This window comes from Poecilia mexicana, unplaced genomic scaffold (genome assembly GCF_051168715.1).
Source record: "Poecilia mexicana isolate PSO_F unplaced genomic scaffold, ASM5116871v1 scaffold_3, whole genome shotgun sequence".
NCBI lineage: Eukaryota > Metazoa > Chordata > Actinopteri > Cyprinodontiformes > Poeciliidae > Poecilia > Poecilia mexicana.
This window is the reverse complement of record NW_028263372.1, coordinates 22189394-22216074: the sequence shown is the minus strand read 5'-3', so window position 1 is coordinate 22216074 and position 26681 is coordinate 22189394. Positions and strand designations below refer to the sequence as shown.

At 40.2% G+C, this 26681-nt stretch overlaps 1 protein-coding gene across 4 annotated transcripts in view; it reads right to left on the bottom strand.

Moving 5' to 3' along the window:
• The window catches only part of furina (furin (paired basic amino acid cleaving enzyme) a), an 81892-nt gene extending 55577 nt beyond the window's left edge, over positions 1–26315 (bottom strand). The window contains exons 1-2 of one of the 4 annotated variants that reach the window (XM_014994012.2): positions 26123–26315; positions 17295–17618 (exon numbers count right to left, since the gene is read on the bottom strand). In XM_014994012.2, coding sequence (XP_014849498.1) covers positions 17295–17504 — 210 coding nt within the window. In that variant the 5' untranslated portion in view covers positions 17505–17618; positions 26123–26315. The other 3 variants (XM_014994013.2, XM_088004328.1, XM_014994014.2) reach the window with 3 other exon arrangements.
• Positions 26316–26681: the final 366 nt, after the last annotated feature.

Below are 26681 nucleotides of genomic sequence, written 5' to 3'. Positions count from 1 at the left end.
TGGGCTGACGGCTCCATCACTCTCCTGCTCCGGCACCTGTTCAGCCCAAACCACTGGCAAACCCTCATTTGAATGAGTTCATTAAACTTAGCGGTGTCTCATATATTCTGGCCAGACTACATCCAACCTTTATCAACCATGAGTGGAATTTTACAAACGCATTAAAAATAATGTTGCTATTTAGTGATACTCGTATACATACCACCATTTTTTTGATAAGAAATACTTAGAGTTACTGTTAGCTGAAGTGAAATTGGGTCTCAGATGCTTTTACATAGAGGGGACACTTTCTGTTATCCGTTTTAGAATTAGATTTTTTTTATTTGTCATTTAATTTACTGCTTGTAAGCCAACGTCAACAGCGGGAACATTTTGTGAAATATGCATTTGCCATCTAAATTTCACATCATCAGTTTTTATTTCCTGTTTTGACACTAATAATGTGTGCGTGTATGAAATAAACATGAGTAAAAATGTAATTGGTCTCACAGTATTATCACAAACAAACCCAACTATATAACTTGTTTCTACTTTTTAATAATGTAAGTGTTTTTTCTTGTACATATATTCAGTTATTTTGTCCAATTGTCATTGATTTTATTTTTTCCCCCCTTTCTTACATATTTGGTTTTACTGCATCTTTTATTACGTTTGCATTGAATTGTATGCATTTGCTGCACCGCAATGGAGAAAATCCCTTGGGTTTCTTACGTTGTGCATTGAACAAACTGGCCCCCAAAGGTTTGAGCATACCACTTAATTAAATTTGGGTCAAATCTAGAATGTCAGATTGGAACAATAAAATTGCCTAAAACTGAAGAAAGTAATCTGTGTGGAAATGACGAAGATTTCTTTCTATTTATTTAACCCTTATTGTTTTTTATCTTAATGTGCCATTTGGAACATTTAAAAGCAGATAAATCCAGCCCAACTGATGTCAAATATTGGTTTTAGGGGGGCTCATTAAAACGCCTTTATCGTTCTCATGGGTGTAACAAGAGAGCTGTGCTTTGGAGAGAGTATTCCTGACTTTTGGTGGCATTTCAGGTCAAACGACCAAGACAGGGACATTCCGTTCTGAGTCGAGCCCAGACTGAGGTTTACAGAGGACCAACTCAGCCCAGATGCAAATCACGGAAGCTGGATTCAGCTAGATTCTGGTGGTCAAACCAAGCTGCAGTGTGGAGGCTGAAACAATAGCAGGAAAGCTGACCACAACAACTGCCTGGACTCGTTAACATTGCTAGCATCGCCTCCTATTGACCGCTTTTAATCAATTTGATAAAGCAGGTGAGCTTTGAAGCTACTCTTGCTTTATTTTATCAGAATAACCAGAGTGTATATTTTAGGTATCTACTCTTTACTCCCTCCAGTCAAATTTTGACTCAACTCTTTATAGCCATTACCAGGAACCAGCATAAGGTTTCCAGTCATTTCTCTTTCAGTGAGTAATTGGGCCAATGGGGGAAAAAAGAAAAAAAAAACAAGTTACACCAGTGTCTGAGGTTACCGTAAAGTACAACAACAAGGATCAATGAAAATAGTCTGAAAATAAACGAACAAGTCTGATTAGTGCCAAGTAGAGATAATAAAAAGGTCTGGAAAGAGGTGGGAGGCAGACAGTCTTCTGCGGACTAAACACCGAACCCACTTGTTGGGAAAATTACCCCAGAGCTCTGTTTTGCACCGGACTCAGTTATTTCAAATATACCATAATTGCAGTTCTCCTAGTTTACTCTGTGCATTTGAAAAGCTTGGGGAAGGAGACGGCAGCACTGGATTCAGGGAAACCTGCAAAGTGGAGAAAATCCACCCAGACGGCAGGGAGCAAGAAGCGAATTACCCTGGACCACTGCCCTGGGAGAGAGACTGAGCCACTGGGGCTCAGCTACTGCCGCCCTCGCCACTGTATCCTGTCCAAAACATGGGAAGTATTCCCCAAACTGAAATGGCTTTCAGAGAAACAAATCTCAACAGATGGACCCTTCTTCCTGAACAAATTCTGTGTTTACAAAGCATCTGGTTTTCTGCATACTTCTGTAAATACAGCAGGAATCTGAAAATTTTTTCTATCATCGGATCCTTAGTCACTTTGGAGCACATTCTAACACCAGCTAAGACAGATAACGCTGGTTTAAATGAAGATGGTTCTTTACTGCAAATATAAAGAAGTGCAGCAAAATCAGGTACTTCAGAAAGTAAAAATATAGACAGCTAAAACATGAAAGGAGGAAATGAATCTGTACCTGCAATCTAACTTCTAGGAGGTTATTTGAGTCTTTTTATTTTTTTCTACAGAGCTTTGCATCTTAAGGGCTTAAAGACGCAAGATGATTTTGGGCTGAAGTCATGACCAACTCATGAATCAGTCAGTGTGTGTTAGACTTTCAGGATTGATTTGTAAAGAAAAAGTACAACGTCCCAAATCAGAGCAGGAGAAAAAAAGTCTTCCTCGTATGGATGTTCCTTCAAGTGCTTTAAAACCTGCTGTGTAGAAACGATTAAACTGAAAAAGTTAAACAGCTTTAAACCCGACGGTGCCTAAACCATGAATTATTACCAAACATCTATGGCAGATGTAGGAAATGTGTTCAAGGAAACCATTTTCTAACAGTTTGGCAAGTGCTACAAATTTAATTAGCTCTGTGTTTAGAAATGCCAGGCTTGAAAACTGCAGATTTTCTTGAAAGTTCAGGGTAAATTATCAGCGGAACCAACTTCAAAAACTCTGAGATAAGTCTGAGAGACATTAGAAAGAAAAGCTGATGGATATTCAATGAAGAAGTTAAAAAGTCAAGTCAACTTGCGTTAAAAAAAGAGCAAAAAATATCTTCTCTGAGTAGTTTCACAGTTTAATAATAATAGTACGTTATCAAAATCAATAGTTACTGTCAGAAGCAAACCCTACTACCACAGTTGTAATTAACATTGGTCTTTTAGGGACCTGTTGCTGGGTTTGATATGAAAGCTGAAGGATAACCTTGGTTGCTCAGAAACCTTTGGGTACTCATGTCATCTTTAATGACAATAATCGTATTAGCAGTTTGTAAATCAGATTTTGTTTTTGTTTAATTTTAGTTAATCTGCTGCATTGACAAGTAGATTTAATGCTCGAGTATTCACACATTGGACTTCATTTTTCTTAGTTGTGGTGTTATTTTTATATTGTTTTATTCCTTGAAATACACAAGAATCCTGAACAGACATCATTTATTCTTTAAAGAAATTGTAATTCACCCTCAGATTGTTTTGTTAGTTATAAAATGGGTTTATCTATGTTCTTTAGATTAGGTTTAACACAGCTCATCATTGCAATATAAAAAGAAAATAATGTGCCTCTTAGGTATTTTTTTTTCTTTAAAAAAGCTAAATAAAGATGCAACTCATACCAGGAGCCAAGACCCATATATTTAAATTAAAGCATTATTCCTCATCCGAACACAGCGGTCGACTCCCACAGTTAAAAAACAAACAAATAAAGCATCCAATTTAGTCAGCACGGCTTCAGTCAGCATAACCATCATAGACAATAAAGCAGATAGCGGGCACCCAGGGATTCAATTTCACAGACATGAGATGAGGTGAGGGGCCGGGGAGGCCCGTAACTCACTGATGCAAAGCTTACATCAGCAATAAAATATTCATGAACACTTTAACACCCTCAAGAACAACCGGTGGTCGACACAGATTTGATAAATTTCACTTCCTCCGCAAAGTGGATGGCAGATGCAGAAAGAAGCAGCTCACTTTAGATCTCGGGTCACTTGTCTTTCGGGTGCGAGCCGTCGGTAAGGAGGCTTTTGCGGGAACCGAGGCGAGCCGAAGATCCTTTTGCTTCAACAGAACAGATGAAATGACAAGTCGGAAAGATAAACACGGCATTTTCTGGAGTTACCAGGAAAAATACATTTTACCTCCAGGACCTTTTACACGAGACTTCTGCCAAGTTGGCGAGGTACCAGTATGTTACTGGAAACGCTCAACAACAAACATGCAACCTACTCACAACGTAGCGCTGTGGAGAGGGAACAGCCTCGTGACTGAGGAGTGTGGAAAACAAATTGAAAGAGCAGCTCAAACAGATCAGTTTTTTCTTGTTATTTTTGACAAGGTGCTGGAGGAAACAAACTCGAGTTAAATAACTGGCATCTAGTCACGGAGCGAAAACTCAAAGTGAAGAGACGGACGAGACGGGTAACATTGCAACTACAAATGACTTAACAAGGTGTGGGGAAAAAAAGAGCCTTTTTTAATCAACGGTACACAGTAGCGAAATCAAATAACTGGTTTCGTCCTCGTTTCATTTATGCAGACAGAAACCAGCAGCTCTGTGAAACCGACAATGGAAACGACATCTGATCTGAAACCTAAAACCTGCGTCTGTGTTTCACCGCAGCGCATCCAAACAGCTCAAACTGCTCCAACCCCGGCGAGACTCCTCGTGTAAAAGGAAAAACTAAACGAAGCTCCGCCCAGCTGGCAACATTCCTCCCACAGTCCTGCCTCCATTAGGCTCGTTAAAGGCTGCTTTACATTCACCTCCTTGTTTTCATTGTTAAAAGGGGCTTATCTGCGATCTGGCTCTTTGTGCTTTCCAACTTGGTAACGGCAGACGGCTGCCCTGCCTTCCGGGTCGGCTTGCATGTGTGCCACATCAACAAACATGAGGAGGCGAGGCCGGGTCGCCGGGCCCACGATGATGAAGGACGCAGAGGCCTGACACAGCAGAGCGCCCTGCCCTCATGGAGGGCTCCGTGACACGAGACGCCAGCCGAATCTGACGACTTTTACGAATCTGTGTCAGTTCTCTCCAACTCAGCTGATGAAACAAGACAGATTAATGCTTTCTTATGAAATTCAATTATTATTCATGAGGTTTTGTGTAATCATTGCACAAGAATGCTGGTGGGGTATTTAGTTTTTTTTTTTTAGTCACAAACATGCTCACACCTGGACCTACAGCAGGCTTATCTTGTAACAGCTGGGTAAGTACTTCATTTAACGACGCCATGAAGTAATTTCCTTCCCTGAAGGGGTGTGTTCAACCCCCAACCCAGATTCAGAGTAAATAGGAATCATATGAATCTGCCTACTTTGAACACTTCAGTACTCCGGGGGTTTAAACTAATGAGTATTTTCATAAGCAGTCAGCGTTCTTGTTTTTCTTTTTGATTAAATCTGCTAATCGTCTCATCTACGAGCTGTCAAAAGCGCAAACTCTGAAAGTGATAAAAAAAAAAGAGAGAGAGCGAAAAAAAAAAAAAGTTCCATTACTGTCCCAACATTCTTCAAATGCTTCATCTCCCACGAGAGAGCGCATGTGCGTACATGTGTGTGTGCTCATACTTAAAAAGGTAAAGAGGTTCCTGTCCAAGTGTTTTCATGTCTCTCCTGCACATCTGGCTCTCGTTACAGCCTCTGTGACCTGTGTGTGGTTGGGCTCCGTCCCAGCCCCCATCGCTCCGCTGTGGGAGAGCAGAATAACGACTGAGCGGTGCTGGGTCCTAACTGCTGCGGTTCCCAGGACCCCTGGCAATATGGGTGGTTCACCGCTTTGCTTCAGGCGAGAGATTGCCTCCCACTGACCAGGCTGCTATTTTTCTTTTCATCTTTGTCTTTAGATTAAGTTTTTTTTTTTTTTTTTTTTTTTTGAAGCCACCCCCATAAGTGCTTCTAGAAATGGATTTCTGTTATTTTAGTCCTTTAGAAAATAACAGCATTCTCCACCATCATCTGTGGGATCATTTTGGCCAGATAGTATTTTCTTTTTAATAACAGTTCTTAAAAAAAATAAAAACAAAAAATCATGAAGACTGAGAAACATTGTGCAGCTCTACAGATGGCAGCACAGTTCAGTCACACATCACTAAGTGTAGCTGCATCTATCGATCTGATCTATTTAAAAACGTCTATCCTGATACGTGATAAACATCTTCAGCAACATAATTAGTTCAATTATTATAACAAACGCAACATTGGAGGCTGAGAAGCAAGAGGCAATTTGTAACCTTAAGCATCAACATCTGGAGTGTTACTGAATCATCCTCATCTGGGATTAGCTCATGAAAATTTATGAGCAGACCAGTAGCTATTTGTTGTTCACTGTGGAAACTGCAGCAAACACATTTCCTTTTATATTTAGTAGAGATAAAACAGACCAGTGCTTTTCAGACAGATACAGATTTTCAGCTTCTCTTTGCAATCTGAGCTGCTGATTCCAACTTCTGTTTCCTAACGACGATGACATTAGGAAAAAAACAAAATGTGCAGCAGGGTTCTTGAGGTTCTAGTTGTATGTCCCATATCAAAGTGCACGCTTTGATATGGGACAATCAAAGCATCCCAAATTTGACTCAAGTCAAATTTGTGTTGCGCATTTCAGCAACAAGGCAGTTCAAAGCGCCTTACATCATGAAAACAGTCATCAATTATATAACGAGGCATAAATGTTACATGTTGTCCAATTTTATCATCAGAATCATGAAGCAAATACATCAAATATGTTGATCAGTTTCCCACAAAGGCAGCTCTAAACAGGGAGGCCTTTAGCCGTGATCTAAAGGAACTCAGAGTTTCAGATGTTTTTCAGTGTTCCGGGAGTTTATTCCAGATTAGAGGAGCATAGAAACTGAATGCTGCTTCTGTTTGGTTAGAACTTAGTCTTCAACCTTCCAGATCACTAACTAAATATATTTTTTCAGTATTTTAACTACATATAGCGTCGCTCTGTCTATGGAAAAATAGCTGGCAATAATTCACCAGCTGAAAAATAATTACAGAGATTTTTTCTGGTTTCGTTTCTACTGCAACACGCATACAGACAGTGAGTCAGTATTTTTATTTTTTTTGGATAATCACTTCTGGCTGGCAACTTTGTCCTTTCGCCACCGAGGTCTTTAGCCAAATGAACACGATGAGTCAACTGTGAAGTTCATTAGTGTCCAAAGAGGAGCGGCTGTGCTAAGACGAAGTGAGATCTGGGGGTACTTGATGAACAACAGAGCGGCGCCCCGGATAAAAGGAGGCTCTCTTATTGACAGCAGCAAGTAGCAAGCGCAGAGGCACCGTTCTGTCACTGACGAACCAGCCCCGCTTTGGTAACAATTCTCTCCTCCCTGGATAAAAAAGCCTGTCTGCACCCAACGAGGGGGCCAAATCCAACAACTCTGACAGCACACACCCATTTAGACGCATTCATTACCGAACTTCAAAGCAGCAGCATCATCTCCATGGGACGCGCTACAATAGCTGCGCTACGCTGCACACCCTTCAGCCTGAAGTAGGACAGAGTCACAGCACAGAGTGCCGCGTTAAAGATTAATGAAGATACGGCAAAAGCAAACCAGCTTACAAAACATGCTTAAACGTGATCAAATATTTAGAAGTGGCAATCTGTGCGCGTTGCGGTGTTTGACTCGAGGACCCCGGAGAGGCTTCGGGGCATCGTAATGGTATCCATGATGAATAGCATGATTGATGCCTTAACAGCAGCTGGATCTGGTCAGCAACAGGAAAACAAAAAGAGGAAAGGAAAAAAATTTAAAAAAACAGCAAACACTCACTGTTCACGCTGCTCTGTTATTCGAGGAGGAGTTTAATGTGTGGTAGTGAGACATTTAGCACTTTCTGGATGATATAGGGATGTTTGTGTTTAGGGCCAATTTTATATCATCAGGCCACATTTATTAAATGGGCTGTGCCTTGCCAGTATATAACTTTTTTTTTTTCTGCTCGGAGGATTTAATTAGAGTCGCACCCTATTGACAAATATTAGCCCAAACATTTAACGTAACATTCATTTATGAAAGGGACTTTTCCACATTAATTCACGGTTTCTCGAGCTGAATGCTCTTAGTGACGCACCTGCTTTTGTTTTTTTTTTTTTCCACCTAAAGTAAACTTGCTGACTCGTTCGAACGCCGCTGATGAAGGAAACAATTATTCTCACTGTTTGTGTGAGAAGTTCAGAGTTAATTTCACACCGTGCTGCAGAGCAGGCTGAAACGTTCAAGCATTGTTAGGGAGAGACAATGAGGAGGGAGAAACAGGGAGGCGCGGACTCGACTCTGACAGGGTTTAATGAAGGCGCTGAGTCTTGTTTTTTTCCAGACGGGGCTGTGTTTGGCAATAATGATCACAAAAAGAGGAACCACCCACATAGTACGGTACGAGTCATGCCGAGAAGCTCCAATCAGCACTCAGCGGGCTCCCTTCTTCTCCAATCATCGTCACGTCCTGCTATAGGATTTCCCAGCAAATATCTCTGACCTCCCCCCAGCCCCCTCTCGCCCCACAGTTAATTATTTCATGTCTCTGGAGTCCAATTATGGACTCTGAACGCTCAGCTTCCTAATTTCCACTGTTTTCTACTTCTCTCTACTTGCAGGTTGCCATGAAGTTTCAGCGGATTGATGGGTCAAAAATAATTCAGGCCTTATCTGGCTGTGCAGCCTCTACGGTTTAGCAGAGCATCTAAATGAAGGTATTTGGAAGTCAGCACAATTAAACGAGCCCACAAGTTTAATGGCAGAACCTTAAACAGTTATCAGTTTCCACAGGTAAGATTAACCGCAAATCATTAAAGCGCAACAAACTGCTCTGCTCCCTCCGACAGCAGAACCGTTCGACAAGCGGCTTCGTTTATCTTAAAATATTCATAAAACTTGCGATGAGACGCTGAAACGGCATAACATTTTTCATCATACTGAAGCCGACGTTGCGAGGCGCGATCCAGCAGATGAATTCAGTTCACTTCATCGGGCTAATACTTCACGAGTCTCCACGCAGCGGAGAAGCCCCCCACTACTTTTAAATCATTTATCCAGCAGCATTCAGGTCACTCAGCGGAAGAAAAAAAAAAAAGAAAAAGAAAGAAACTGTGAAAGATTGACAGACAACAAAGAAATGATCTGAAAGCAGAAGGAGAATGAATTTTTATTTGCAGTGTTTCAGACCAGAGGGGAGCAGAGAGAGAAAAGAGGGGAAGACGAGCAACAAAGGCCCAGAGGTCGGGAATTGAACCCCGGACGGCTTCGTCAAGGAACATTAGCCGAAGTGAACGGGGCACCCGCTCTGCCCCTCGCATGAAATATTCAATTCCTCTCTATGTGGCGCAACTCCTCTCATCTTATCATTAAATCCACTGGACTACATCACAGAAGAGACTCATATCGTCATTAAAAAAAAAAAAAAAAAAAAAAAAAACAGGAATCATTTCTGGTTAATGGTAACGGAACTGAATTTTTTTTAACACTTTTCTGGTCTAGCTTCGCAGTGCAGTTTTCACTCACTGATTCACTGAGACACAGATCAGTGGCAACTTGAGTTTAACTCTTTCACCAGGGCCAACTCAACATGTGACAGGAAGAAGCTGAAGTCAAACCCACAAGTTTCTAAATGCAAGACAACCACGGCGAGTTACAGACGCAACACATACTTTTAACACGAATGCGACATAAGAAGCTTCAGGGCTTTTTCTCAGTTAGCGTGTTGCACAGATGGACCTTTATCCCAAACTTTGACGGGTTGCAACTAATTACTATTGTCATAATCAATTAGAGAAGTTAAAACTATACCACTTTAGTTCTGGATAGAGAATAAATTTACAGACACAGAAATGTTTTCTTTTTTCTTTTTTTTTCCCATATTAAATACAAACTGGATTTCACTAAAATAACGCTCTGTTTGTTCTTCTTTCAGCAAATGAGTCTGTAAACTCTAGTTAACGATTACTGAGTCGGTTTAACAATTATCTCAATAATTTATTCATCAAGATTAATTGTTTCAGCTCTAGTGATAACAATATTGACAAAAGAGATTGCTTTATTTTCTTAAGGGGCAAATAAAACTTGCTCATCCATCTTTTGATATCTTTCCATCTCTGTGACAAACATGTTCACACAGGATCGGGATCCCAACCCCGTGTCGGCTGCTGCCAATGATCTGCGTTAGCAATTCCTAAAACAGCTGATTGCATAACAGTAAGCTTCCAAAAACAATAACCAGACATGTCTTAATTCATATTAAACCATCTTACAACACTATAAAGCTAGGTGGAGTTTGGTTGATTGCTTAATGGAAACGTCTGTGCATAAAGTAACCTGAATCCCACATTGCTACATTGCAGCAAACCAATTTGAGAAATCTGTTTTGATTCTTTTGAGCAGCGTCAGAGTCAATATTCAGGGAGAATACTTTTCTCAGCTGCAAGGAGGTTGGGGAAAAACTTGTCAGGCGAATCAATTACTAAACAGACATCGACTGCAACACCTCTTAATCTTTTATATCTATAAGCAACTGTAACGCACTGCAAAGGAGTTTCAATCTGTGCGATTTCCACTCTATTTAAGCTCCATTCTGTCTGATATGAATGAAGTCTTTACATCGTATGGGTCATTATCGACCATCACGGTCACACATCTGCTGAATACTTGTGGATCTCAAAGCCGCAAGCCTCGCATAGAAAGAAGAAAAAAAAATGGTTCAAGTTGCACTAAAATTTCATCTGACTTAGAGCAAGAATCATCATAAAATCCTGTTCGGGTGTCAATAAGATGCAGAGTGAAAATCTCTGTGAAATCAACTTGTTCACATTGCACAGAGGGCTTATGGCTTTTTATTCTCGCCTGCATGCAAATGCAGCCACAACGAAGCATGAATTGTGGCAGTATTAAATTCTTTGGTGAAATATGTTGCAATATCCTTGCAAAGCCCCAGGGGGGGGGGAAAGGGTGTACTTTAAACAAGCTGTTAAAATTACAGGGAAATATCAGAAGTGGAAAGATTAGAAGTTGTGGCGTGTCTTTTCCAGCCTGGAGAACGGTGGTTTAGATAAAAGAGAAGTTCTCAAAGAGGCTGCCCTTAAGTGCAGTGCTGTATCATGACTTACTGATAGCACGGACCTCATCTACTTCATCAGAACTTTAGACAGTGTTCGCCTCTTCTGCGCGGTTCTTTAATCTTGTGTTACAGAATATTAATGACCATCAAAAAAAAAAAAAAAGAAATGCTTCCACCGTTTCATAAGGACGGAGGAAGTGAGTACTTTTAGTTAGAAACTAGCCAAGATGGTGCCATGGAGTACAGTAAGGGTACAGTTTCCCCAAACACAATCCTCTCTTACAGGCAAAGTCCCCGGGTAGGATGCTGCGCTCTAAATAGATCAGCTATGAATACAGGTTATTATCTGCTGCCACCATCAGAAGTCCATGTTCACATGAAGTACTTCTGAGAAATGCTGCAAAGGAATGCTTTTTTTTTTTTTTTTTTTTTTTTTTTTTTTACATGAAGCAAATATAAAAATAGTTGTTTTAAAAAAATCAGCAAACAAAACAAAAATCTTTCTCATAAATAATCAAATCCAACTCCCCAGAAAAACTTGAATCTCGGTTTTGCATTCTGAAAACCCAGCTGCCTTCTTAAAATGAGCACCTGATTTATGCCGCAACAACAGGAAGAAGCAGGAAACAAAAACAAAAAAAAAAGAAATTATATGAGCTTCTGGGAAAATGAGGCTTCCGTCAGTCACTGAGCGGCACTCGCACATGCCGATCATTATAACCAGGATGGCGCGGCTTTCTGAGGCTCTACGGCTGATGACTAAGAGAAAGGCATTGATGAAAGTGAAGTTAATAACTCACTCTGAGGTGCAGCTACAAAGAGTGAAGGTTTAAGGACTCATCTTCAGGAAAAGAACTTTGATGTGCCACATAGAAGATGGGAAAGATGGTGAAATCCTGAGGTCACAAAAAGACAATGTTTCAGTCCCACAAACAGCAACAGCAGCAGCTTCACCAGCAGCCAAGCTGATCAAATGGAAAAGGAGTCCTTTTGTTGCGGCGCTGCCTGCAGTTTATTCATTTTTAAATCATTCCTTTGATCTCGTAACATTTGATCCTATCCATGCTGAAGATCGCGCTCCTAATGATCCTCGGCATTCATTCGCTCGTGTCAGTCCTCATTACTGACCTCCGTCTTACCAGTAATGGCTTCCTTCAAATCCCATTTCACTATTTATTTAAATACCTCCCTAATGGGAGCGCAATCGGACCGGGAACAGCGCCACAATTTCAGGTTCCGCTTTAACTGCAGCGCAAGTTTGATGATGTGAGCAAAAAAAGAGGGTCTTTAAAATGCAAAATAACCATCAGCAGATGCAGGATTGTTGCCAAAGCCGGTTTACTGCAGTGTGAGTCAGCCATTTCTTAATTGTATGACTTTAACTTGGTTTTAATTATTTGCCTTGTTTTGAATAGCACTCTAATCTAGAAGCGCCTGCGCAGCGAAAAGCCTAATCACTTGGTTACCGTAGCTGTTTACTTTTAAAAAGATCAGGTATTTTCAAATACTTTTAATCGTTTGGTGTTTTTTTTACATCAACAATTTTAAAAACGAACCAGAGGGGGGAAAAAGTGGATGACTTACAAAGTTTAGAGGATGACAAATGACAGAGCAACGAGGCAGCACCTTAATCCTGACAGTTAGTGCACTTCTGGGTCAGAAATTTCTATAACAAACTGCCATCAGTCAACAGGGCTTCGGCGTTTCCACACCATCAAACAACCCACTCGCACCAGCCAGCTCAGCTTTATCGATTAGCAGGGACAGAAAAACAAAATGGAGTTCGAATGTATTTTGACCTCAACAACAGTGCCAATGATAAGGACAGATCCATTACACCAGTCAAGAGAAACATCAAGGGAAACAAGTAGCAGATCCTGATCAAGCAAACATTCCCATCATTCCCTGCTTTCTGCCCCCACATTTACACCTTCTGATGCAGCTTGTTGTACTATTAATTTGGATCCTAATGAAAACTTAAACGGACACAGATCTGACGTAAGATTTTGTTTTATTTTATATACTGCAGAAAAATGTCCCTTTTGCAAACCTTACAGAATTTTAATTAAGGAAACGTCTTGGAAGTAATTTTTGACTGCATATTTTAAAAAAATTTTTTTTTATATTTGTTGCATAAAATACCTTTAACTTAAAAATGCTTATGTCAGCCCATTACATGACAATAAATGCGACAACAAATAGCCACAAGCTTACCAAACATCATACTAGAGAATCAAATACACAAAAATAAAAATCAAATTAAAAAGTCACTTCATTCCATTTATGTTTTTCTTCCGCCAATCAGCTTTGGGGCACCAGCAGGTGGGAAATTCAAAAATCTGATTTTTTTTTTTTTTTTTTTAAATCAGTAAACAGAGCAGATTAAACTCTACCAGATTGAACTGATAGGTGTGGATGCTGAGATTATGTGAGCTGAAATTAAGTCAGAGAAGCACAGAGACGTACAAGGCCATGTAAAAAGAAGCTGTGACAGAGAGCTAGACTTTCAGAAGATAACAGGAAGGCTAACCAGAATACAGCACAATTGCTTTTAGCATCGATCTGGTGTGGAAAATTTGATCCTTTTCAGGAATCTCAGAGTCAAGGTAAGGATTTACATTGGTTGATGAAAACAGAAAGCTAGTCATGCTAATCAGGCTAACTGCTAGCATAGTATGCTAAAAATAGCTTAAAATGTGTTACAGCAAAGCCTAAGGAAAACCAAAACTGGCTTTGAAAAGAAATTTTTAACTGCATTCAAGAGCATCTAAGAAAATACAGCTTGAATTTTCACAAGAATTTTTGATGTGTATGATCTGTTGCTAGCAAACTCTATATTTGCAGAAATGTGTCTCTTGTGTGGACATGAATGGCGGCAGAGAGCAATAAATAATCCATGTCTTTAGGGTAGAAGAGCTATAGATGCCATATTGCAAACAGAGTGAGTGAAGGTGGAATGAAAACACCTGTCCAGCTGGTCTTTGATCCCATCATGCAGGCCTCCTGTCCAACGCCAACACAAACCAGAGGAAAGAAACTCAGAGCAACATCACAGCTCAGATATGCTACAGTCTGTCACACACACAGCAACTTTCATTTCTAATCAGCTGTGAGGCAAAAAACCTTTGCAGATTTGTTTGTTCCCATTTCTAAACTAATAGCTTCATTTTAATCAATGAACAAAAATGCTATGCCATCTAGGCAGTGCAGCGCATCAGAGCATCTTTATTGAAGTCATTGCTTGTGATCATCAAGCTCGCCTTTCAAAGCTAATGAACGGAGTATTTATATATACCAGGCCAAGGCGTAACGGTACCTGTCCAAACTGGAAAGGTAAATTTCCTGAAATAGTGTTCATCTGGCAATCACCCTCATAATTAATTAATTTATCATCTTATAATTGTTTGGCCCACACAGCATAAAGGGAGGAAATGTACATCAGTTTTATAATGCCCAAGGTGGCATCTTTAATTGCACTTTGTTGCACAGTTGACAGTTAACGCGCAGCTCCGCTGTTGAATCCCGGCAAACATAAACTCCATCTTTACTTTGTGGCATCAGCAGAACCAGATTAATCCTCATGCTTTATTTCAGCTTTGTTGCTCATTAAATTTTCATTCTGCAATTCATTTTAAACAGGGAACACCATTCACGTGTAGCTCTTCTGGTAAGGATTAAGTGTTCCACTGTTGAACAACTCTTTGATACTTTGACTTTACTTTTTTCGTGAGGTAAAAATGAGTCACATGTGGATAAGGGTAAAAGTAATAGAGGTCGTCAGCAGCACAAGTTGGCTTCAATGATTCAACAAGACGTGGCTGGGGGATTTTTTTTTTGTTTGTTGGTTTGTTTGCTTGATTAAACAGTGTGATGGGTCCTAACTGGGTTTAATTAGCCAACATTTAAAAAGATGCATGCAAGGTAAGAGATCAAAGTCATGGAGAAAGAATACTGGGAGAGATCACATCTGTTTTCACTTCAGTGGCTGTTCAAGTCTTTACTCAGCATCCTCCTAGATATCCTCGTTAATGCAGCGTTATTAAGCAGAAACGGCCTCAGACACTGTCAAGAGCTGCTTATCAGTCCAGCTCAGCTCAGACATAAAAGTCCAACTCCCAGCTTTCAGAATATCAAAAATTATCTGAAGCAAGCTGCCGAGTCCGACCAAAGCTCACATGGGGACTCTTCTCCAGGGAGCCGTTTTCTTAGCACCCAGGTGTGGTTGCTTTGTTTGCGTTTCCCCCGCTTTCCGCAGCAAATGCATACTTAAAGGATTTAAGTGCGTAGGGTTGCTCATTAGTGTTCATGCTATGATACAGAGCACAATTAACATCTTTCCCATGCGACCAGTCGGGCCATATGGTGCAGTACAGAACACTGGTGCCCATTAGAGCAGAGACATGGTGGACTTTAAACATCTGGATGAAGAGCTGCTTGTTCTCTGGTTTTCGACTGCAAAAAGCTCAAACCGGTAGACTGAGCTCTAACATATAAAGACTGCTACGTGCAAACGGCAGAACACAAATCAAATACATTCTTAAATATTTAAGAGACCCAGTCATTAAATTGTAGCCTTTTATCTAGAATCAACATCAACAATGATGACATCTGCTTTTACAAGTAAAATATCTGCAGGATGTTTAAGCGCCGTCATGGATTTGATGCTCAGCAGTTCCTAAGAAAAAAGAAATTTGAATAAAAAACAAACTTATCCAGCAACATCTGCCTAAAGGCTACACTAGTTTACTTCAGTATTTGTTTTTATGGGAGAAGCTGATGATGGGAAATGATAACCCAGCTGACTGGCTTCCAATGGAGCCAAGCAGGAAGTCATAAAGAAGGAAAACGTCACCCACACACATTGGAAAAGATTACAGTTTTCTTGGCTCAGCTGGTTAAATTAGTCAGCCACTTTGAGAGCTTTCTCAAAAGTACACAAAAAAAATTCTTAATTTTTCACTTAAAGGCATTAAGCTATTTTATGACTTGTACAAAGGCAAATTATCGATTTAACTACACCTCTTTAGCACACATTCAGAAATCTCCTGCATCACAGTTGGATTTTTCAGCTCAAAGACCAAATAAATATATTACGAATCACTACAACAAACGATTCACTAATAATGGGGGAAATGAATTTACCTGCCGTGTAAGAAATTGCAACTGCCTCTTTTGTAAAACTATGAAGCAATTGAGATGAATCATTGTACCACAAGTATTTAGGTCAATTTAACTACCAACACAATCATATATCATTTAATTAGAGCCTGTCTGTGAAGTAGGGCACAAGATCTCAAAAAGCAACACAACATGCCCCTAATTTAAAAAAAAAAAAACTCAAATCCTTCCTCCTGGCTCTGATTGGTTGTTTCTAAACGGGAGTGGTGTATTTCTGCAGATGGCTGTAGGAACACACGAAGGACGAGAGGAGCTTGATTTTTTTCACAGACTGTCTGATGCTACACTGTTACAACATGAGGACAGTTTCAACAATCATGTAAGAAGACACATTTGTTTAAAAAAGATGCATCCAGAACCTTCTGCGGCTCCAAAAAAAACTAAGCTTTTAGAGCTGCCTAGTAGAAGTTTCCACTTAAATTTGATTGAGGTGTTGTACTGCTTCTTAAAACAACAATTCTGCAAAGAAGTGCGAACCGGGATTCATTCACTCATTGCCACTTTTTGTAAGCCATATGATTAAAATTTGCTTCATGGTCTGAAACATGCATGTGTGACGAAATGTACCTTTTATTTACAGTGAATTTTTCTTTTTTATCCAAAGTTTGAAAGCATTTTCCATGTCAGCTTTCATATTTCCATGTAGATACACTGTACTCTTGGACTTGTCGTCTAACCTGTTCACCTGGAAGCATTTTTCACATTCAAAAGCTCTAAAGCTTCACAGAAACAACCCAGGAACACACCTGTTCTTGTGAACTGAATGCATTAGAAGAAAAACCCTGTCAAGTTATCCCTAGAAAAGAAAGATCAGTGACACGCCTGTAAAAGATATCGTCTGCACAACAATGAAGCACCTGCACAAAAACGTCAATGCAAGGTGGTTTCATTGCAAACACAAAAGGAGAGATTTTTTACTCTTTGAACATTTCAAGGTTTGTGTGTGTGTGGAAGGAAACATGAGCAAAAATAGAAAGGGATAATGTTACTTTGCTGTCCTCCCACAAAAAAAAATGAACATAAATAATGAAAAATCATCCATAAATATTTCAAAGAGGGGTTAAAAGAGCATTCGAGGGATTTCTGGAGAACCCTAATAGCAAATAAAGGCGGATATTAGCTACAAAGTAATGGGATACTGTGTGCAACAGCTTCAGGTTTCAGGTATCTCTTATTTGCATAGTCAAAACCTGGCCTTGGTAACCTCGACCTCGACCAGTGGCGCATATCCCGGCAGCAGCTAAAGAACTACACTAAAAACAGCCCAAACAACTTACATGTCCATGGTTTATGAAGCCATGTTTCTTGGCAATTTGGTCCGCTTCCTCCGGACCGCCGGGTATGTGGACCGCCCATGTGTTGGTGTAGACCTTGTGACCCAGAGCCGATCCAAACCCGGACACCAGCAGCACAAACACAGCCCCGATTAGCAGCTGCAGCAGCCTGAGCCTGCAGCCTATGGAGGGAGATGGAGGCCCAGAAGCCATGGGTTCTCCTAAAGCAGGACAGTCACGGAGCGAAGCAGCTCTCCAACAGGCCGGGGCTGCTTACAGCGCATGCAGGTGCACAGGGAGTCGAAGGCAGCGAGAGTCGCACCTCACCTGGAGAGAAACAAAAGAAGATGGGGGGAAACCACGGAGCGTCAGAACCGATGTACGAGTCCCAAAACAGCAAGCTGGACTGGGTCCAGTATGAACAAAGAAGATTTATCACCCCGTGTTAACCCAAATGTAGGAGGAAGAAAACAAAAGAACAATAAAAAAAGATAAAAATCGCATCTCTTCTCTGAGTTTTAAATATAGAAAACTAAAGAAAGGGGTGAAAACACGACAGCTGCTGATTTTAAGAAACCGGCTACTAATTTCATCTTGGATGAATGCGTTTCTAATATAAAGTTAGATATAAAAAAAAAGAACCATTTAAGACACACTGTATCAAATGTATGTAGATGCATTTAAGATAGACTGCATCTTAAATGTCATTTGAACATTTTGGCTCTTAAGTAAAAAAAAAACAAAAACAAAAAAAACATTAAGACAGATTTACAATATGCTAGATTAAGTGTATTAAAATATATTAAAAGGTATACTGTCTTTAATTTTTCTAATTACATCTTAGTATAACATTTCTTAAATATATGTGCAACTACCTAAGATAGAGCTGCATACTTACTTGTATGCCATATCTGAAATGTAGCTCGTATTTTATTTGTTCTTGAGCAGAGATAATATGAGGTATATTCGGGACACACAGTTTTCTAAAAGTTTAAAAAAAAAAAAAAAAAACAAATCTCCTTGCTTTCCTAACTTTTATCTTATAGTATTTCATTTAGTTTTGCACAAAAAGGAAACATTAAGCTAGATTAAAGTAGAAGACAAACTGTCTCAACTGTTCACATCGCAAGTCTTTATGCTGATACATTGTTTTTTGGGTTTTTTTTGTGCTCTTCATATCATCATTTTAATGCAGCTGCTATCAGACTCCATTGCAACCAGCCTGCAGTCCTGGAGCGACCTGGACTCCACTCGTCACTCCACTGTCGTGTGTGTTGGACGCAACATCGCATGCAACACACTCGGCATGCTGCATGCAGCAAGTTGTACACAAATACAAATGCTACGTATGGAGGGCCACAAGGGACAAAATCAAATAAATGCATCATTAAGTTAATTAAATATTACGTTAAATAAAATAAATGTTTAATAAAATGCTTTAAAAAAATTTTTAATAAACATTAAATTTATTGATTACCATTAAATCATTCAAATAACAAGCTTATGTTTACACTGATCTGTCAGCCACATAATCTGGATGATAATCTGCTGCTTCCGAGTTGTCTGCTAATTGTAAACTCTCTCCAAAGAGCTCAAGGGAAAACTTTTATTACAAAGGCCGACACAAAAATGAGGCTGCCCTGGTGGAGTTCAACAGATCCATGTAAGCCCCGCCCAAAGCGCCGCCCCTCAACTTGACAAATAAAATTGTGTCACGGTGACACTGCAGAACAAGAAACTAGGAATAATTATTATATTTAATGAACAATCTGCATCAGCTATTAAATGTCTACATTTTAATGAAAATACATCAGTTGTCTAGATAATTTATGTAATAAACATCTATTTAAGTATATGTTTTATGGTGTATGACTTAATGAAGAATTTATGTATTTATTTTTTCCCTCTTGGCCCTCCATAGATAGACAGTTGTGTTATCAGAATAGACAAAATGGGACTTCCTCCATCAAGGCTGTCTGCTACAATGTTGCTAGTAAGCACTGCTGTTGGATACCTTTTGTTTTGAAGGACAGAAACCAGGATTTTGAGGAAGTTAGCTTTTCAGCAGAAGCGCTGTTCTGCTGAGATAAAGCTGAAAACTAAAACTCTGAAGAACGGACGAAGCGTGCGATTATAAATATAGAGCGGCAGTCACATGCTTCTTTTGTCTATTGCTGATCCCAGTCTTTCATGTTTTCCAAAATCCTGAGTCTGCCGCATGCATTGGTATGAAAGTCGAATAAAATGCGACGTAAACAGTTAGAAAACATTCGACAAATATAGAATTTAGGATCACAAAGTGGCCTGGGTGTGATCATATGAGAGAAAAAAAAAAAACTTTTTAAATGTACTTGGGCCACACAAGATTTTAAACGAATCATATAACTTACAGTATTTACTTATTTGCTTTTGGATCAACCAAAAAAAAAACAACAACTAAAGTTCCAAAACAGCAGGTTTGAGCAGCCCAGCTAAGAACAGGCATTTAACAATCCGGTATGACGCAGTGAGCGGGGCGTCTGGAGCGGACCTGATATTGTGGTCAGGCACACGGCAGCAAATTTAGGCCTCCAAACTCCCACGGGACGTTACTGTCAACGAAGGTTGCAAAAGAAAAATGCTTAGGTAGACCGAGTTGGCAGCAGAGGTGGAGGAGTGTGGTTGGAAAGCAGGACCACACCCTGGATGCTGAGGGATAACAACAGAGTCCGTTTCAGTAGGAAGTGAAGTAGCCTCTCGAGGGTGAACGCCTCAGGCAGCGGTGGCAGCTACTGAAAAGGCTGCAGCCAAGGACAGCACATAAAAAGCAGTGGAGAGATTTTTTTTTTTCCACAAAGTAGAAATTTTTAGTGCTTCCACTTTTTATTTATTTATTTTTTCTTTTCTTTTCTTTTCTTGTAGCATGCTGCAAGATAGCCTTGCGCTATAAACAAAGATGGAAAACCCAATTCCTCATTTTAGGTTTCTGCTACCAGGTTTTGTACCCAGACACAAATCTTAGCTTGATGTTTAATTGTTTGCCGACACACTTCTGCAGTAATGCTGTGGGGTCAGCTTCATTGTCTGTTCAGACCATTATCCGTCATGCTAACCGCTGTGCCACCGAATGGACTAGACCTCTCTGAGCACAATGCTCCTATTGTGCAGTTCCCTCTCCGTGCCGTTATACGAGATCTCCAGTGGTGTCTATGGTGGAGCCGCGGCTCTCACCTATTTCTTTTTACTCAGGTGTTATAAGCAATATAGTCACTTCTCCCATGTAAGCCATTGTGTTAGCCTCGGGAAGGACAAACAAGCTCCAGAAGATTTCCCATGATGATATGTTGCAATGAAAGAATAATGCGTTTAGAGGCAGCGGCGGCTCATTTTTCTCTCCTCTTATAAAAACCTGTTATTTCCAATTAAAAACACAGGAGCATCTCAGTGTATGGGGTAATTAAGGGACAATTAGAATAAAAAGTGATCGCATCACGTCTCTAAAACCAAAAGCAATACATTTTCAAGTGCAGATTGAAGCAGGATTTTTTATTTATTTATTTATTTTTGTTCCTTTAAGGTCTGACTCGCTGACTGAGGATTTGACCGATTCCGATTTTCTCCCTTAAGGAATACATAGGAATTACAACATCATCCCTATTCAAGAAGCTCACATCCCCAACAGGCAAATTATTTTAATCAAACTTAATAAAAGTGTCTTCAAGAACACGCATTTAGTTAATGTGCTTCTGTTACGAATGGTGGGAGTTCATAGTTTTGATGCATTCAAGCAAACAGGAATAATAAATTTTTCAGTATCTGATTTGCCTCTCATTTGTCAGTGTCGAACGGTTGAGAATTCAGATTTCTGACTGGTTAATCGGTGCATCACTAACATCAAGCAAATAATTGACTGTTGTTTATTCAGAAAACATCTGACCCAGTGACGGTTGGATCATAAAGACACATTTGCCTAGTTGAAAGACGGGAAAAAGTTAATACGACCATTAAATTTTATAATATGGTTTAACGGTAGCATGTGGCTTATCTCGTGCTACACAGGGTCAACAAACCTTTCCAAGTGTTAACGCACATTGTGGAAACAGCTGATCAGATAACACACATCAACTGAAACATCTGCTCTTTTCACTCTTGCATGGATCAGAGCAGACCTTCCCATCCACTGTCATTTTGTTGGTCTGTACTGGTGCGCAATGTAGCTATCAAGAAAAATCCTGACAACTTGGGTTGGTGTCAAAGCACTAAAATGAAATTTCAAACCGTTTTTATAACCAAAATAAAGAGATGAAAACATCCTGAGATGTCCATGAGCAAAGTGAAGAGTTAGTGTCTTAAACTGTACTGTAAATTTCCTTCAGTAGATTATGAGGCAACTGTCCACAGCAAATACCAGTCAAACAGGTCAACCTGTTTCTGTCCCGGAAAGACGGGCTGCTAATCCAAGTCAGGCTTTACAAATGCCTACATTTTATTCTATAAATAGCTTCCCAACAGAGACAAATCTACCTGTGTCAATGTTGAGCCAACAGAAACAAACAAACAAAAAAAAAAAACACATCAAATTGACCCTTTATCAAATCAAAACTTTTACAAACATCAACTTCCAAAGAGGCTACAATAAGAGAGAAACCCATCAAAAAGTCTGCGTGTATAACTCACTCAGTTTTGTCCTCCGTCCTTTGATGCAACAAGCAAACAGAGTGTGAATGTTCCCGAGGCTTTTGTTTGATTTTCAGACACACGCTGACATTTAACTGCAGGAGCCTGTGACCTCATCGGCGCAGCTAACCACTCAGTTTCCTTAACGTCAGCCTAAAAAAGCGCACACGCCACGGCCAACAGACCGCCGAACTCCTGCAAGAGACGCCAGAGGAGCCAACATCCGCCACGTTTAGCGTCCTCGGGCTCCCTGAAGTAAATTACGGCGCAGGTCAGAGCCTGACAATGCGTTGAAACTGTATCATAATTAGCCAAGAATCATTAAACCCCAACAGATAACTGTGACCTCATTACCGATCTCATCAGGACAGTTTTTGTAAGGAAGCAGTTTTTACACCTCATTGGTTTATTGTTTATGTTCTAATGAGATTAAAAAAAAAAAAAAAGAAGAAGAAGAAGAAGAAACAAACTCCAGCGGGTTTAGTCAACATGACCTTTAACAAGTTATTCTAAGTCCGCAATTACTGTCGGCCCGCTCACCGAGACACACATGAACTGCGTTCTCCGCAATCAAAAAAAAACTCTCCAGAGTGTTTTGGAGATAATAGGCTGCGAGTGTAGCCAAGGGCTGAATTATGAATATAATACATGAATGAATATAACAAGGACAGCGCATATTAGCCTATGCAAAATTTGTGGTTTGTTTATTGGATCAACATACAAATGAGCAATTTATTCATTCACGGCAAGTCACTTTATAATTAGCATTGCAGGTGTTACGTAACCAGAGGAGCTCCTATTATCCGAAAAATCCTTAATTAGTTCCAATTAAATGTAAAAATCCAGCTTCCAGTTTCAATTAAAGTAAAATAAAAAAAGTCTTGGTTTCATGGAGCGAACACAAACATTTTAAGGAAAACACACAGCATGATCTCACTGATTTGATTAAAAACAGAAAGGATCGACTAACATTACTGCTGCTAAAATGAGTCTGTGCTTAAAAAAATACTAGTCATTATTGAAGCCGCATAGTTTACTGAATAGCTATCATAAGCACAAAATTAATGTGTGCAAAACCGAAAATGTAAAAAGAGCAGGTTAACGATTTGAAGTCCAATAAATGCCAATAATGCATCCGTTTACTCAGCTGGAACTTCCTGCCGCTTCGGCAGAGCAGACTGAGCTTTTCCTTTCTCTTCCTCTGCAATGATGGCAAAGAATATGACAAGTGAGGAAACGGTGGGTTGGTTCCAACTCATATCAATACATCAATGTTTTTATAGTTGCATCTCAATTGCATGCTTTCCAAATACGGCACAACTCTAGCTATAATATTTTTTTTATGACATAAATTTTAGGGAAATATATGGAATAAAGTAAATGTATCTTTAAAACAAAGTTTCCTAAATACGAAGGAATGGGTGGCATTCTTAATTTCCAATTCATTTTATTTCTTTTTTACCTCAAATAAGTTTAACCAACCAAATTTGTATTTTATATGAATAAAGTGTAAGTGTCCAGCAGTGCACAGCAGCAGGTAAGGAAAGGACAGGTCTGCTCCTCATGGCTAAGAAAACTCTACATTTTCTCCGGCATCTCATAAAAAAAAAATCATTTTGACCTTTCGGAGTCTTTAATGTGCAACTTCATAAACTACCTGCCTAACAATAAAACTGATTCTGAAACCCGAAGATCGCCGTCGCTTAGCAATCGTTTTCAGCCTGCGTCGGAAAAGCTCGGCCGGAGAGGGACATAAAAAGCTTTCAGACGCTGGAAGGCAGCAGGTCTGGATCCAAATGACTTCCAGAAAGGCGTTATCAGAAGTGACAGGAGCACAGCCCAGAAGAAGAAGCTTGTTTGTATCTTTGTTGGAGAGAGTCCCCGGAGGACAGAGACGTCATCTGCAACAGTCACATCATTTCTAAGAAGAGTAACAGCAGCTCTACTCCTTTTTGTCAAACGTGTCTGATTAAAGGCGATGATAAGACGCGTTTTTGATGGGATTCCTTTTAAACAGAGAGGCTGCAGGGGCTTTGGGGAATGCTGACTGTGAGTGCAACAAGACCTGAAGACATGAGGAGAAGAACTCGGCGGTAAAAGAAGCGCCAACATTTCAGACTGAACTTTATTTTTTAAACATCAGCAGGCACAAATGCAACAGTCTTTGTTGAAGATACCAATAAAGACAGCTTGCTGTCTACAAAAAAAAATGTTTTAAATATTTGTATCATTTCAAACTGATATATTTTATATACAAAAAAAAACTAATTTAAATGTTGGAAACAAAAAACCCCAAGTCTCCCACATGTTTTCCTTGCTTATAACAAAAGGGACAAGTTTGGAAGCACAACAACAGTTTAAACAAAAGAATAATAGTCACGCAGTTTTAAAACCACAGTAGTTGAGCTATGTGAGCAGCTGACTGCAGGCTGACTACCGGAGCAGATAGCCCAGCTACTTAGCGAGCTTTTTAAAACATATAAAGAGGAAAACAGAAAAAACTAAAACTGAGCAATACACACTTTAAAAAAAGCTATCCTACATTTATTTAGCTTAAATCAATGCATTAAAATAAAAAAAAAATAGAGAGATAACTCTATTATAACTTAAATATTGTAATAGCATAAGAAGAACTCAGTGAATCAAAATCAAATTGCTCATTTTTACTGATAGGAAAAATTGTACTTGTCAGTATTCTCAATACGCAACAGTTGATCACCAGGTGAAATAGAGCAACGTGCCTGACGGACGTCAACAAATTGCTGCAACTCTGAGTCTCACTTCGGCTGCTGGAACGTGAAGGTCATCTTGAGAAAATGGGAGGAGGACGTGTGGCTCTGATGCAGAGTTATACGTTTTGTGGCTGCCTGCGAACAGCCAGAGCTCTGGGGGGGAAACGCTGCTCATGTCACATCGCTCTCCTTGTTATAACAAGAGTTAATGAAACTCTCAAAGACACAGGGTTCAGCTCTTAGCAGAAACAAGCCCTCATTCATATTTATATGGAAATACTGCGACGTGTTTTTGTCTTGGACTGAGAGGCTTCATGTTGTCTGGGATAAATACTTCATTATGTGAATTTTTGTGTTTGTTTGGTCTTGTTTTGTTTTTTTGTTTTGTTTTGTTGTTGTTTTTTACCTACAGAAAACTGTGGGCTTCACAGTTTTCTGTGATTATCCATAATGATCACCAGCTGAAAATTTCGAAATTACAGTGCAAGACATAAATACAACAGGAGGAGGTCACTTCTCATACCAATGCAGCAACAACTCTGACACTTGATAATCAAGAGAAATACATCACCAGAAACTAATGCCTTAACCTCCTCCCCTATCGATTTAAAACAACCAGATTTATCTTCGTTACTTCATAAAGTTCCCTGAAAGATGAATCACGCTGTCCCCGAAAAACACACGGAGCACCAACAAAAGTCTGCTGAGAGCCGAGCTAAACTGCAGCACAGAAGAGGAAGAGCCAAACTTCTCTGTCTCGATCTGGCCCCCGAATCGCTCAAAATATCAATATTTACCAGATTAAGTTACAGGGTTTTGATTCCTCGCCCCCTGTTGTGAGTTCTCCGTGGGGTTGACTCACCTCAGTCCTCCACAACAACACGGAGTCACAGTTTGGCTCGGAGCTGCGGCTGGAGCTGATCCGATGATGATGAGGATGGTGATGATGACTCCTCCGCTTGACAAATATGTCTGAAACTGTAGCGCTCAGTGATCAACGCAAACTTGACGCCACGCTGCTCCTTCTCACAGGTGCCTCCCCCTTTTTTTTTCCTCTTTCCTCCCTCCTCTTATCTACTTCTGACGATCGTTTCGCAATTTTTTTTTTTTTTTTTTGGGACACAAACCGATTTAGCAGCGCGGATCGGAAGCAGCAGTTTTCCTACCGTCCGCAGGAACAACCACAGAAACCGGACGCGGCGTAGTCGACGTAGCCTCCGTTTATGTGTGTGATCCCCCCCCCCCCTCCCCAGCCCCTCTCTCCTTTTGGGAGAACACCACAAACTGACAACAGCGTAGTCAATAATCCATTGCCTGGTCCTAAGTGTCAGGGATTCGGCGTAACTGGGGGCAGCTGGCTCGGTGAAAGTCGGCAGCCCGACCAGAACAAGTCAAACACAACAAGCTAAAGCAAACGGTAAACTTACCAACGGCTCAACTTACCAGCTTCCTTTACATCCTGCTCGATCCTGCGGCTTATTGTCTCACACTGCGGTGTTAAATCCGACGACGACACGGCGAAACGACTGAAGAAGGCGTAAAAGACAACTGCTGATGATAAACAGTCATGATACCCCTCCGGTGTACCGCTGAGTGGTCGGCACAAGCCCCAGGAAATACGTCAGGATCATGGACAAAGTGGAGACGTTTGAGCAACACCTCCTCATGGACAGCAGCGCTGCTGCAGCTCCACCTGCTGGTCACAGGGGGAACTGCACCATGGATGTGACGCTCGAAACGGAGCAGACTCTCGTTGCCGGTTCCGAAAAGATGGGAACCGGCTCCCATTTCGTCCGCGTTATTTATTATTTCAAGACCTCCCCAAGGTTGAACGAAATCCTAAAAAAAAAATTGATTTGATGGCCTACTTGTAAACAAGATAGCCACCATTGCGTCACTACATGTAAAATGTATTTTAGAGTTTACTAGGGAGCAGACATAAATTAGTCTCCCTTTTGCCAATAATTTGCATTGCCAGCGCATATTCTTTTTTTTAATAATT